We start from the raw sequence: 14064 nt of genomic DNA on the forward strand, positions 1-14064 counted from the left end.
ATCAAAACAACTCTGAGGTACCTTCTCACACCTAGCAGATTGGCTATCATGACAGCAAAGGAAAGTAATGAATGCTGGAGGGGATGTGGCAAAGTTGGGACATGAATTCATTGCTGGTGGAGTTGGGAATTGATCTAACCATTCTGGAGGGCAATTTGGAACTATGCCCAAAGGGTGATAAAAGACTGTCTGCCCTTTGACCCAGCCATAGCACTGCTGGGTTTGTACCCCAAAGAGATAATAATGAAAAAGACTTGTACAAGAATATTCATAGCTGTACTTTTTGTGGTGGCAAAAATTTGGAAAATGAGTGGATGCCCTTCAATTGGGGAATGGCTGAACAAATTGTGGTATCTGTTGGTGATGGAATACTATTGTGCTCAAAGGAATAATGAAGTGGAGGAATTCCATGGGAACCAGAACAACCTCCAGGAAGTGATGCCAAGGGAAAGGAGCAGAACCAGGAGAACACTGTACACAAAGACAGATACACTGTGGTACAATTGAATGTAAGGGACTTCTCCATTAGTGGCAATGCAGTGATCCTGAACAACCGGAAGGGATCTATGAGAAAGAACACTTTCCACATTCAGAGGAAAAACAATGGGAGTAGAAACACAGAAGAAAAACAACTGATTGAATACATGGGTTTAGGGGATATGGCTGTGGATGTAGACTAAATGAACATCCTAATGCAAACACCAACAACATGGAAATGAGTTCTGATCAAGGACACATGTAATACCCAGTGGAATTTCGTGCCAGCTATGGGAGGGGTGGGTGGAGGGGAGGGGGGAATAGAATGTGATTTTTTTAACCAAGGAATAATGTTTGCAATTGACCAAATAAAAATTTAAAAAAAAGAAAGATATGCATGTTAGTTGCACAGGATAGATAGATGTAGATGGGCTGTGATCTTCACTAGGGGCAAATCCTGAACTGATAAAATGACAAGTTAATTTGAATATTCAAGAGTATTATCTTCAACTATATCCTATTTCTCATCTGCATAATTGATTACAAAGACCTATCCATTTCTACTTCTATAATATCTCACATATTTGTTCACTTGCTATCTTCCAAGTGATAGTAACCTAATACACTCCATCTCTATGAACATGACATTCAAATCTATATATTCAATCCACATCTTTCTCCTGAGTTCCAATCCCTCATCACTAACTGACCTGGTAGTAATTAGGAAATTAGTAATTGTTGGTGTCCAATTGTTTTAGTGACCTCTGACATTTTATGACTTCATTTGGGTCTTGGCAAAGATACTGGCGATTCTGGGAAAAGAAACTGAAGAGATTTGCTATTTTCTTCTCCAGATTATTTTATAAAAGAGGAGTTGAAATAAACAGGTTTAAATGACTTGTCCAGAATCACAGAGCTAGTGTCTGAGGCCAGATTTGAACTTGGGTAGATGAGTCTTCTTGACTCCAGGACTAGCACACTATCGCATGAGCCACCTAGTTGATCCAGATTAGAATATAATACTGGTAATTGGCAACTTAATATCTCATGGGAAGTTTAAATTAAATGTGTCCCAAGCATTATCTAACACACACATACACCCACACCCGACTTTTCTATCTAATTTTCTTGTTACTATCAAGGATAATTATCATTCTTCCAATTGCCCAGGATTTTGACCTCAGAATAATCCATGATTCTGCCTTCTCTTTTGATCTCCTATATCTAGTTAATTGAATAATAATATTGCTTCTACCTCCACAATATCTTTGAAATCAGTTCTCTTCACTTGTATGACTGCTGTTCTAGTTCAAGTCAATACCTTTCACTTGGTTAATAACAAAAATTTCCTAGTTTCCTTGCTTCAAATTTCTCCCTTCTCTAATTCATCTTTCATATAGCTATCAAACTGATATTCCCAAAGCATAAGTTTGACAGAGTTAGTCCTCTGTTAAAGAAGCTCCAATGTCTCCCAATTACCTTTAAAATCAAATACAAATTCCTTTTTTTCATAATTTAAAGTCCTTTACATAGCTCCAACCTGCTTCCTGACACATTCTTCTTCTAACCTCCCATATGCACAAAGACATTAATTCTTTCAGGTACTATGGACCAAAATGGTCAATGTTATTTCTTGCCACACATGACATGTCATCTCCAGTCTTAGAGACCCTGCAGGAGTTGTTCCTGAGGCCAAAAAAGCCTAGAATGCATTTTCTTCACCTCTTAAAAATTCTAATTTCCTTTAAAACTTAGATTACTTCCTATGTAAGACCTTTCCTGATCCCAATACATGTACTCTGTTGACAGTAGTTCTCCAAAAAGATTATTTTGATTTACTTTTTTTTCCCTAAAAGCTTGCCTTTCATCTTAGAATTGATAATGTATATCAGATCCAATACAGAAGAGAAATAAGGGCTAGGCAATAGGGGTTATTACTTGTGCAAGATTACACAGCTAGGAAGAGTTTGAGGCCACATTTGAACTCAGGACTTTCCATCTCTCAGCCTAGATCTCAATCCACTGAGCCACCTAGTTGCCTCCTTTGATCTAGTTTTGTAAGGACTTATTTTCCCAATGGAATATAAGCTCCTGAAGTGTATAAGAATTTCCTGGGGAATGAATAAATTATCTATTACCACATCCTGAAGGATCTCATTTAGAAATTTCTGCAAATTTCTCATTTACTACATTGTATGATAAATTATATAAGTATCATATTTCCATAATATACTTAAAATTGCATAAGGGGCAGAGGCCAGATTTTACTTAAACTTTGTATCTCCCCTAGAATCTAGCATAGTGTTTTATACATAATAGTTTCTTAAGAAATGTGAAACTGAATTAAATAAATAAATCAAAGAATGAAAAGTTGCTGAATTGGAAATTTTAGAACAAAATAAAAAATATTTCCTGTATCAGTGGCTCCTACATTTCATTTTGTACACTGTGATCCTCTATAATGAAGTTAGCTTGCTTGCTCTTTCATTTAGAGAGGCCCAGGCATTAACAAAAGCAAAATGGGGGCAGGAAGAGATAAGACAGCAAACTAGAGCCCAGAGGTCACCATACAAATTGGAACTGAGCTCCACTGGACAAACTGGCCTTCTCTTTTATCCCTCAGCCCCTGATAATGTCCTGAGCCATCATAAGGTAACAGAATTTGTCTCATTATTTGCCAGAACTCATTATACTATTCACTGATATCATTAAATACTTTTTTAAAATAATATTTTATTTGATCATTTCCAAGCATTATTCATTAGAGACAAAGATCATTTTCTTTTCCTTCTCCCCCCCATAGCCGACGCGTGATTCCACTGTGTTCTCGATTCGAACCCATTGCCATGTTGTTAGTATTTGCATTAGAGTGTTCATTCAGAGTCTCTCCTCTGACATGTCCCCTCAACCCCTGTAGTCAGGCAGTTGCTTTTCCTCGGTGTTTCTACTTCCACAGTTTGTCCTCTGCTTATGGATAGTGTTTTTTAGATCCCTGCAGATTGTTCAGGGACATTGCATTGCCACTAATGGAGAAGTCCATTACGTTCGATTGTACCACAGTGTATCAGTCTCTGTGTACAATGTTCTCCTGGTTCTGCTCCTCTCACTCTGCATCACTTCCTGGAGGTCGTTCCAGTCTCCATGGAATTCCTCCACTTTATTATTCCTTTTAGCACAATAATATTCCATCACCAACAAATACCACAATTTGTCCAGCCATTCCCCAATTGAAGGGCATCCCCTTGTTTTCCAATTTTGGGCCACCACAAAGAGCGCAGCTATGAATATTCTTATACAAGTCTTTTTCCTTATTATCTCTTTGGGGTACAAACCCGGCAGTGCTATAGCTGGATCAAAGGGCAGACAGTCTTTATCGCCCTTTGAGCATAGTTCCAAATTGCCCTCCAGAATGGTTGGATCAGTTCACAACTCCACCAGCAATGAATTAATGTCCCTACTTTGCCACATCCCCTCCAGCATTCATTACTTTCCTTTGCTGTCATGTTGGCCAATCTGCTAGGTGTTGGGTGATACCTCAGAGTTGTTTTGATTTGCATCTCTCTGATTATAAGAGATTTAGAACACTTCTTCATGTGCTTATTAATAGTTTTGATTTCTTTATCTGAGAACTGCCTATCCATGTCCCTTGCCCATTTATCAATTGGAGAATGGCTTGGGTTTTTTTGTACAATTGATTTAGCTCTTTATAAATTTGAGTAATTAGACCTTTGTCAGAGGTTTCTATGAGGATTTTTTTTCCCCAATCATTAAATACTTTTGTTCTTAAGTGTTGCTTGTATGGCATTCTTTGAAGAACTGGGAAATTTGAGTCAGTATGTCATAATGGATAAAACAACCAGCCAGACTGGGGAGATCTTGATTCTGTGGCTAGATTTCCCATGCACTAGCTATGTGACTTTGAATACTTCAATTAACTTATGAGGCTTGTGGTTTTCTCATATGTAAAATGAAGGGGCTGGTTTTGATAATTGTCAAAGCTCTTTTCAATTCAGTCTATAGCTCCTAATAGAAGGATTTGTTCTAGTCCCCAAAATCCAATCCAATCAATATCTACTAAGTGCCTACTATGTGAAAGGCACCATGAGTAGTACCAGGAATACAGACACAAAATAATAAATAATCCATGCCCTCAGGGAGTTTACATTCTACTCAGGGGAGACAACAAGGAAACATGAAAGGACATACAAGGTAATTGGAGGAGGAGGAGAGCACTAACAATTAGGGGATCAGGAAAGAGTGTTTTTTTTGTTTTTTGTTTTTTTAGGAGAGAGCACATGAGCTAAACTGTGATGATAGCACTCAAATCCCACAGCAACATTTTCTCTTAAAGCAAAAAGTGATTTTTCCCTTAGGGGATTTTTTTTCTCCCTTCAGTATTTTAGTTTGCAGATCAAGATTTAAGTGTGTGCAATGGGCAAAAGTAATCATTATTTCTTACCACTGTTTTTATAGTTTCTTAGGAATTTAAGGAATCTGAGAATCTCTCAAAAAATGGATGTACTCTTATGCTTTTTCATTTAAAGATGACATGGATGGTCAGAACAAAGCAATCATATATATATATGGCTGTGTATTTGGAGGGGTTGGATTTCATAATATAGAGAGCTGAAAAGCAGCTAAATGACCTAATAAATAAAAATCTGGCCTTGGAATCAAGAAATTGTTGTTCAGTCATTTTAGAGTCATGGCTAACTTTTCATAAAGATACTGGAGTGGTTTGCCATTTCCTTCTGCAGCTCATTTTAGAGTTGAGGAAACTGAGGCAAAAAGGTTTAGGGACTTGGCCATGGTCACACAATTAATGTCTGAGGCTGGATTTAAACTTGGGTTTTATTGATTGCAGGCCCAGTAGTCTATCCACTGTGCCTCCTAATTGCCCCAATCAAGAACACCTAAATTCAAATCTGGTCTCAGACACTTCCTAGCTATTTGACAATAGATTCCTTGTCTACAAAATGAGGATAGCATCCCCCTTGTTCTTGTGAGGATCAAATAAGACAAATTTTGTAAAGTGTTTTGCAAACCTGAAAGTACTATAAAAATGCTAGCTTTAACTATTATTAATTATAATTATTAGCAGAAAAGGATGTTTGAGGTGATAACTCCACTAATTTTATAAATGAGGAAACTGAGGCCACCAAGAAAACCCAAGGTCACTAAGGTATTATGTAGGAGAATTAAAATTCCAGTACTGAGACTCTTTTTCTAGTTTCATTGTGCTCTTCACTAGTCTTTGAGCACATTGAAATTATAATTTAATTAGAATGTTCCCTCTTGTTAAATTCTTCATAATAGAGTTAAAAATCATTTTCTAGTAGAAATATTCATGCAGCTTGCAGTTACATTCTCATTTGTTCCCCTGGCATCAATTGGAGCCCAAATTAGCCATCAATATTTCCTTTTTGAATTAATTTCAAACCTTTTTTGCTCTATTTGCTGCACCTTCCCCCTTTATCTCTTCCTCCGCCTCCCATGATAATTCCACTACACCTTGGACTGACGAGGTTTTCAAAGAATTGTCTTAGAACTTGCCAGCCTTCTATATCATTACTTCAAAGAATAAATACTTAGGGAAAAACTTAGGGAAAGTTTATGTTCTCAATACTGCCGTGGCAACCAGGAAAATATCTACATCCTGTATGTCTAAGTAATCTAAATGCAGCCGTACTCAGGGCATATCTACTATCTACATATCTAAATGGAGAAGGGTCTCCATTTATTCCTCCCTTTTCTCCACATACATCAGGACTCTTTAGTTTGGATCCCCAGAGGTCCTCTTCTCTTCTATCCCTACCCTGTGGTTGAACAATGCTGATTGGTGAGTGATCAAGTGTTAACTCAGCCAACCCATGTATCTAGCATGCTATATATTCATCCAATTATCTACCCTGGACATCCTGCCATCTGCCTTCTCACCAAGTACATAATCCAAATCCATCCTACCTTTCCCCTCTTCTATTACCACCACTTTCAATCTTTTGCTCTGGGAACAGTATTCCAATCAATGTGAATATTGCTTCTGGAAAGGTATAACAATTAATTAATTACCCTAATAACCCCAATCACCAATTCCTGTGATCCTTCAGACAAAAATTCCTTAATACAGAACTGTTCCCCTTTTGCAAATGTATCACCAGTGCTTCATACAGTGTTTATTGCATAGTAGTAACTATTTTTTTTATTCATTGTTCCATTTACCTCCTTATTCTCTAAATGTGGCTTTATGACACATTAACTTTCACTTTCTTCTTCAGGCTAGTCTGTGAGTTCTTCCCTTCAGTTCCATCTTTCCTTTGTCTTTTGATTCCTGGCTTAATATGTATGTCTACTAGGACTCTATATGTAGACTATATATTTAAAACAACAGCAATGGTTGAAGGGGTCAGAGAATGCCCAAAATCTAAAAGTTTGTGTGATCCTTAGTAGAAGTAAAAGTGGCCAGATAGGACCAAAGCCTAGTTTGTGATTTTCTTTGTTTCAGGAGTCTCCATTGCCAAAGAACCCATTACCAGGTATTCAGTCCTACTGGTGAAAAGCCTTTCCATGACAACCCAGGTTAGCTCTCAAAAAGCATATGCAATCTGTATCTAGAATGTACTTGAAGTCTTTTCAACATAGTAGAATATACCAGAACTTGTATTCTTTAACATAGTCTCCAACAACCTTGGGTAACCTTAATACCCACAGTGAGACATTGGAAGAGAACATTGGAAAAATGAGTTTCCTGACTGGAAATTTTATCAAACAAATGAAATCACAGATATGGGTAAAAAAAGTCTATTAATGTGTTATAGCCACAAGTCATACAAGTCACTGAGAAATTAAAGCTTCAGATTGTCCAAATGGCAAGAGAGAAGCACACAAGTGAGTAGAACAAGGCACATCATCATCAACAACAACAACAAATTATGAGGAAAACAGTATAAAAGATATCAAAAAGATGTTTTTTTCTGAAAGAGGAGGTAGCTCAATCATGTATTGAGAACAAGGAAGGTGATATACAGTCTACAGATCTCAAGAGTAACCATGTATCATCAAGCTGCCTAGAAGGAATCCATCTCCTATACTAATGGGTGAACTACTTGGAAAGGGTTTACTGAAAATCCTGGACAAAAGTTGCACAGGATAAGTAGATGGCTTATAACTTTGCTCTTTAGAGAACTACCCACATAGAAAAGAGCAGTGATCTATCAATGTATCAAAGCATTAAAAATGAAATTTCACTTGTTAGTGTAAAAGGGACAGTATAAGCTAATGAATAGAGGTTGGTGCTAAAGTAAAAAAATGTGCATTCAAATGGTCTGATTCATAGAAGCTGTGTGATAATGAGAGGATCACTTAAGTTCTAAATTCTCCTAAGCAATTCATGAGGACTAAGTTTTACATGACTTATCAGTCTGCACTTATGGAGGGATTTTCTATATGAGAAATTCCCAAAAAGAGAAATTCTCATAAGAATTTATATAAGGAAATAAGGAAAAAATGATAGTTCAGTGTGTGTCTATATATGTGTATACATAGATACATATTATATATATATATGTCTATAAATATATACATGTGTGGAGTCACACACACATATACACAAAATTCTTTGAAAATAAAGTATGCATCATTGAAGTATTTTTCAACCCTGCCCTAACTTTATGAGCTACTAAAATATTTTAAAGTTGTTGTTTTTTTAACTCAAAACCTTGAAGACATCCTCAACCTCCACTCCTTTCTTGGTCTATATAATCATTAAGTTCTTTCATTGCTTCCTTTGTAGTAATTCCCTACATCTATGCTAGCATCTCATATTCACAAGTCTTGTTTGAAATTTTATAAGCTAACACCTGGACAAATGCAATCACTTTCAACTCATCTCCCTTTTCTACTTTTTCCTTTTCTAAAGCATAGGTCCCAGCCTATTTGTCAAGTTTTTAAGCTCTAAGAATGGTTTATGAAAAGAATGTTTAAATTGACCTTTCATAGACCTTATAGATGTCTTAATTTTTTAAAAATTCATTAAAATTATTGAAATTGGATAAGTGGTATTGCTTAGCCCAAGATACTTTTTAAGACTAAATTACACAGAAGGTAGCAATATGCAAAGCTAGAAAATGTGTCTCACTTGGAGCTCCCTACTGAGATGAAATCAAAGGTCAAAATTTTTTCAAGTAATATAAAACTTCAGAATTAAATGATTTTTATCTATGTGTAGTTTATGAGTCTTAAAGCAATATTTAGATATCATTTTAGATCCTAAAAAAAGTTCTCAATTCATACAACTTTGGGTATAGTTTTCAGTGCATTTTTTTTCTTTATAACAAAACAAAAATCTGCTGTTAAGATTTCTGTGAGCAACAATTCTTTCCCCTCACCACAATGAGCTATCTATCAATGCATTATAGGGTAGAAGAAAGTAATGTCTCCCTCACTCCTATTTCCAATACCGTGGTTACCACAGGTCTATTGCTATTCAATATTTTTTTTCAGTGGGCTTAGAATATATTGTTCCCAAAGAAACTCAGTAGAGAATTTTTATATTAGATATAGCATATTGATTTATTTTGAGAAATGAATTTGCTGAGATATATTTCTAGATTTTCTTTCTTCAATATCTAGAGATATTTCTGGCAATTCTCCCATCTTATATTTGACAGTAGCTACTTCTTTAAACCTACATATACACTATTACATCATAAATTCAGCTCTCTAGTAACTATAGAAACATTTTCCATCGTTAGACTCATAATTAGGCTTTATAACCTTCGATGAAGATTAACAATATCCCCCACACTCAAAATAGGAAAGAAGTGGATGAAAGCTTACTTAAAATCGGACTGCTTAACAAGCAAAATCTCAGTTTAAAAAAATGCCAGTCATGGGCTTAATACCATTTTTAGATTCTCTTTGCCGTCATTATGATGCTGGTGGGTGTGTAAAAAACTAATGACATTTTTTTCTGAGGTGGAAAAATAGTTACTAGCTGGGAAATTTTTAAAAATCTACCTTTGAGGCTGAATGGAGCCTGAGGATACCAGGTTGACTTAGGGAAACAAAACAACTTTCACTTTGCTATGTGAGTTTAGAAATATATATCCAACTATCTGCCTACCAAGCATACTGATGTCATAGAAACTTGTTTAGAAAGAATCAAATTTGATGTACCTTTTCCATTTCCATCTTGCCCAAAGTTTTCCTTGCATCATTATTGTGTCTGAAAAATAAATTGCCACAGGTCATAATTTTGTTGAAATGTGATTTGGAAAATTTGAATCAAAGAATTTATGCTATTTACCTTGAAATTGGAGGGGCTTTTTCTTTCAGCTCATTTTTTTCAGGGAAATTATCACTTGCTACAAGATATTAATTGAAAGAAAGACAATTTAAATAAAATAGGCATCTTAACAGGAAGGCAGGATTGGAGAGAGAGGCATGAAAAGAGAAGAATTGGTAGAATGAAAATAAATTCTACCAAGAAAATAGTCTTTATTCAGCAGTTTAATAAGGCAATCAACTTTGATAAACATAAACTCCTCCTCAGGTTTCTCCTTGGTTTTGAGAGAAGGCAGATGTAAATGGCTACCATTAATGTTTCACATGAGGATATTCTATCAATCAGGAGCAACTATGGTAATTGCTGGGTTGAGTGCAGAGAGATTATGAGACTGCAGATCATAGACTGCTCCTAGGTTTAACTCAGGAAGGGAGAGACTGGGGGTTAGGATCTATAGATGAAGAAATGAGGACATTTCATTAGAAGAATAGATGATAGGTATAGAAGTGAACCAGTCTTGTTCCTATCATGGCCATTTTTACCACTATTTTTCCCTTTCTATCACTGGAATACCCCAATCTTTCCCTCTGCTTACTGAATTCCATTGTTTCTTTAAAGTCCAACTCCAATGCTACTTCTTTGATGTAGCCTTCCTGATTCCCCATGTTGGTACTGACCTTAACTTTCACTCTCCATCTAGCACTTTAATTTGCTATTTTTCCAGGAACTTACCATATAAAAGATACTGTAGATTCTTACTATCTTTCCTTATATAATGCCTCTGCTAGATGGCAAATTCCAAGAAAACAGAGAAAATATTTTATCTAGATTTTCTATCTCCCTCAATGCCTAACATGGCATTTGCAAGGAGTAGGCATTTAATAAATCACTGATAAATGCATATTGAATAAGGCAGTAAGATAAAATGGAAATAATTCTGAATTTAGAGTCGAGACCTGAGTTCCAATCTCTGCCCTACTATCTGCTACATGTAAGAATTTAAATATTTTGCTTAAATTATCTAAGATTCATTTTGCTCATTTATAAAATGAGAAGTTGAAACAGATGAGCTCAATTGTCCCTTCTAATTTGAAGTGTGTTGATCTGATCCTGAATAAGAGTAGCTTACTTCTATATAGCAGTTTACAAAAGTACTTTCTTTACAACTTTCTAAAGTAGTAAAAGTAGCAATAGTCCTCCTTCAGATAAGAGAAAACAGTAAACAAATTCTGCAGTGGCCCACTAATAGTAAATGGCAGAACCTGAATTTGAACCTATCCTCTTATTGAATATTCTTTGAACTATGTATATTATAACTACCTCCATAGTATAAATAAAAGTATTGATTGCCAGTAGAATCTTTTGTGCATAAATATAATGTGGTTCCTTTCAGTACAGATAAAGAGACTGAGATGTAGAAATGTTAGTTACAAAGTATAACAGAGGCTGGCACATAAGAAAAGTGCCAGGCTGAAGAGTGTGTGAGAGCCTCTGTCACAAAAGTCCACTGACAGCTTAACTGGGAATGCAGCCCAGAATTCCCGAGTTTTAGGTTCCTTCCCCTAGTAGACCTCACTGTGGCCTTATTAAAACTCAATACCATCAATTTCGAATCCATTGTTGGTAGATCCACTGAAATAAGTCATTTGTGTGGCATCAATCTCTGCTTCAGCACTGATGATCTGCTGAGCTACAGCCTCTACGATGGGCATCACCATGGCAGCAGTAGAGGTGTTGCTAAGCCACATAGACAAGAAGGCAGTGCTGATCATGAACCCCAGCGTAAGCCTGAAATGAAAGGGTCTTTAGTCTGTTATTGTTCCATTGGGATTGGTTAACCAAATATTATATCATTATAAGGAATGTTCAATGTGGATTGAAAAATAGCCTTTCAAAATCACAAATCATTAGTATTCTACCAAGATGGGGAACTATGAATCCAATTCAGGCCATGCAGAATCCAAAAAATCATGGCACAATGCCATGAGGACAATTATCCTAGTGGCTTCACTGACCTATGAATTTGGGAATAGAGACACATTTCCTCAGATTACATATATATCTGACTACCACTGAACAAAGACCATCCTTAACTCTAGTTACTATCCATGACAACAAAGAAGTCAGCTTTTAAATTGGGGAAGCTGATTATAGAGCAACTATAAGTGAAAGTGAACTCTAAAATCACCTAACTAGGATCCCTTGTTTTATAGGTGAAAAAACAGAGTACCGAAGAGATTAAAATATTAAATTAAAAGAGAGCTTAAAAGATTAAAATCACACAAGTAGAAAGTGGTAATGTATGGATTTGAACTCAGGTTATCCAAATGTAATGCTCTATCAACCATGTCACATCGCTTCAGATTTCTTCTCTTTACATATTGAGTATTCCTCTGCTTATTAAAATGTCTAGCAAGAAAGGAATAAGGAAGGGAGGATCAATGAAAACAAATCAATTGTTCTGTTTGTAAACCATTCTGGCACAAAATATGGCAACAATAAAGGGTATAAAGTATGATCAAAATGTAATCTTGGAGTTGTCATTGAATTACTGTTTACTTTGCTCTTCCTATTCTCCCTTAAAATGGATTGTCAAGAGTTAGTCCTATTCTACTTCTTTATTAAGTAGTTTCCCCACTTCCTTTAAAACATGGTTACATACAATTCCTTAGAATATTCTACATAGACTTTAATAATGCACATATACTTAGCCAAGATCTAACCCATTATAAGTAGACTGTCTCCCCCAAAATCATTTGGTGCTTCCCATAATCTTGGGAAATTGTCTAAATGGTTTAGAAATATATATATGAAGTAGATTATACCCTCTTGGATGTGGTGATCACTACACTGGTTATCACAAACCAGTCTGGCACAAGCAAAAAATATTTTTAATACAAAGTTAAATCACAATGAAAATATAAGCTCAAAAGATATAGCACATTTTACTCATGATGCTGGCAAGCCATTAATGGACCCTTCAGCAAATGGCATTGAAGAGAAACAATAGCTCTAGTTAATACTCTTTGAGGAGGAAAAAACCCTCCAATTAAGCAGCTCCTCAACCACATAGCTAAAGGGGTTCCCCCTGGCAATCAATTAAAACATCTGAGTTATTGGTAGTGCAAGGAAAAGGGACATTGTGATTTCTCTTCTTTTTTCTCAGTGATGCTTCATCTGTCCTTTGGGTCAGCTCAACTTTCACATCCTAAAGAGTATTTCCTTTTGATGTAGAAATTTCCATTAAATTTTTTTTTAATTTCAGGGAACAAAGCACCTTTGCTTTGAAGAGCACCAATAAAACACACGAACACAAAATGATCCCCTTTGAGCACTTTTAGGAAAGTACTTAACTTCATAATTCAAAATAGCACACCAATGGATATCTAACCTGAAATGGATTTTTACATTAAACTCAATACCATTTTATGACATTCAAATAAAGAATGTCTTAGAGCATAAAGTTATTCCTTTGATACCTCTGAGGTTGGAAGCTCTTGCTCTCCTTGTAACCATGACCTTACAAAGTGGTAGACTGTATTTGTCTCTAATTTGTTAATTCAATGAAAGAAAAATAAGTTAGCCCTTCAATGAAAAAAAAAGGATGTATTATTTCATGTTCTATAGATGAAACAGGTAGACATTCATTTTTCTCCTGCTGGCTTAAAAAGGTGAAAATTTTACCTAAGAATTATTCAAGTCTTCTTTTCACTTTCTCCTGATCCTGATATCCTTACAGAGGATGATGAAGGATCAAAGATCAGTGTTATATCTGCCATGAGTACAATATAACCAGTCCAGAAACAGTCTACTTGGAAACAATTTTGAAGGCTATCATTCTTGTCTGCCATGGTTCAGTGCTTTTCTCCATATTGGCTTTCAGTGAGAGAGAAAAGGTGAGATAGAGGAGGGCATTTATCCTAACTTCTCTATAATTAGAACTACAGTGGAAAGGGGGAAAAGTTCCCTCTCCAGTCCTAGAATGCATCTCTTACCAGTTTCATTTCAGCAGAGGGAAAGAAAAAGGGTCAGGAATTATGCTGTGACACAAAAAAATTCTCTGTCTGTACATTACTTATGGGCTTATTTGTTTTGCACAAAATGTTCTGTTCAAAATAAAGGCTTGGGAGTAGCAAATTGAAGACTTACCATGCAGGGTTCACACCCACCATCATCACCAATCTTAAAGCTATTCTCTTGTGTAAATTCCATTTTTCTATTGATGTTGCCAAACAGATGACTCCAATTAGCAATAGGTGAAAATCTTTGAAATAAGCAGATGCCACCTGAAATTACAATTAAGT

At 35.8% G+C, this 14064-nt stretch overlaps 1 protein-coding gene and 1 long non-coding RNA gene across 3 annotated transcripts in view; one reads left to right on the forward strand and one right to left on the reverse strand.

Moving 5' to 3' along the window:
- SLC13A1 (solute carrier family 13 member 1) overlaps nt 1–14064 on the reverse strand; it is a 105871-nt gene that overhangs the window by 40194 nt on the left and 51613 nt on the right. For both annotated transcript variants that reach the window (XM_007504224.3, XM_007504223.3), the window contains 4 exons: nt 13910–14046; nt 11361–11548; nt 9782–9839; nt 9652–9700 (listed from right to left, as the gene is read on the reverse strand). In XM_007504224.3, the coding sequence (XP_007504286.1) occupies nt 9652–9700; nt 9782–9839; nt 11361–11548; nt 13910–14046 (432 nt within the window). The remainder of the gene's footprint in view (nt 1–9651; nt 9701–9781; nt 9840–11360; nt 11549–13909; nt 14047–14064) is intronic.
- Nucleotides 1–14064, forward strand: part of LOC130454587 (uncharacterized) — a 54517-nt gene that overhangs the window by 33792 nt on the left and 6661 nt on the right. The gene's annotated exons all lie outside the window — the stretch shown is intronic.

Source organism: Monodelphis domestica, chromosome 5 (assembly GCF_027887165.1).
Source record: "Monodelphis domestica isolate mMonDom1 chromosome 5, mMonDom1.pri, whole genome shotgun sequence".
Lineage (NCBI taxonomy): Eukaryota > Metazoa > Chordata > Mammalia > Didelphimorphia > Didelphidae > Monodelphis > Monodelphis domestica.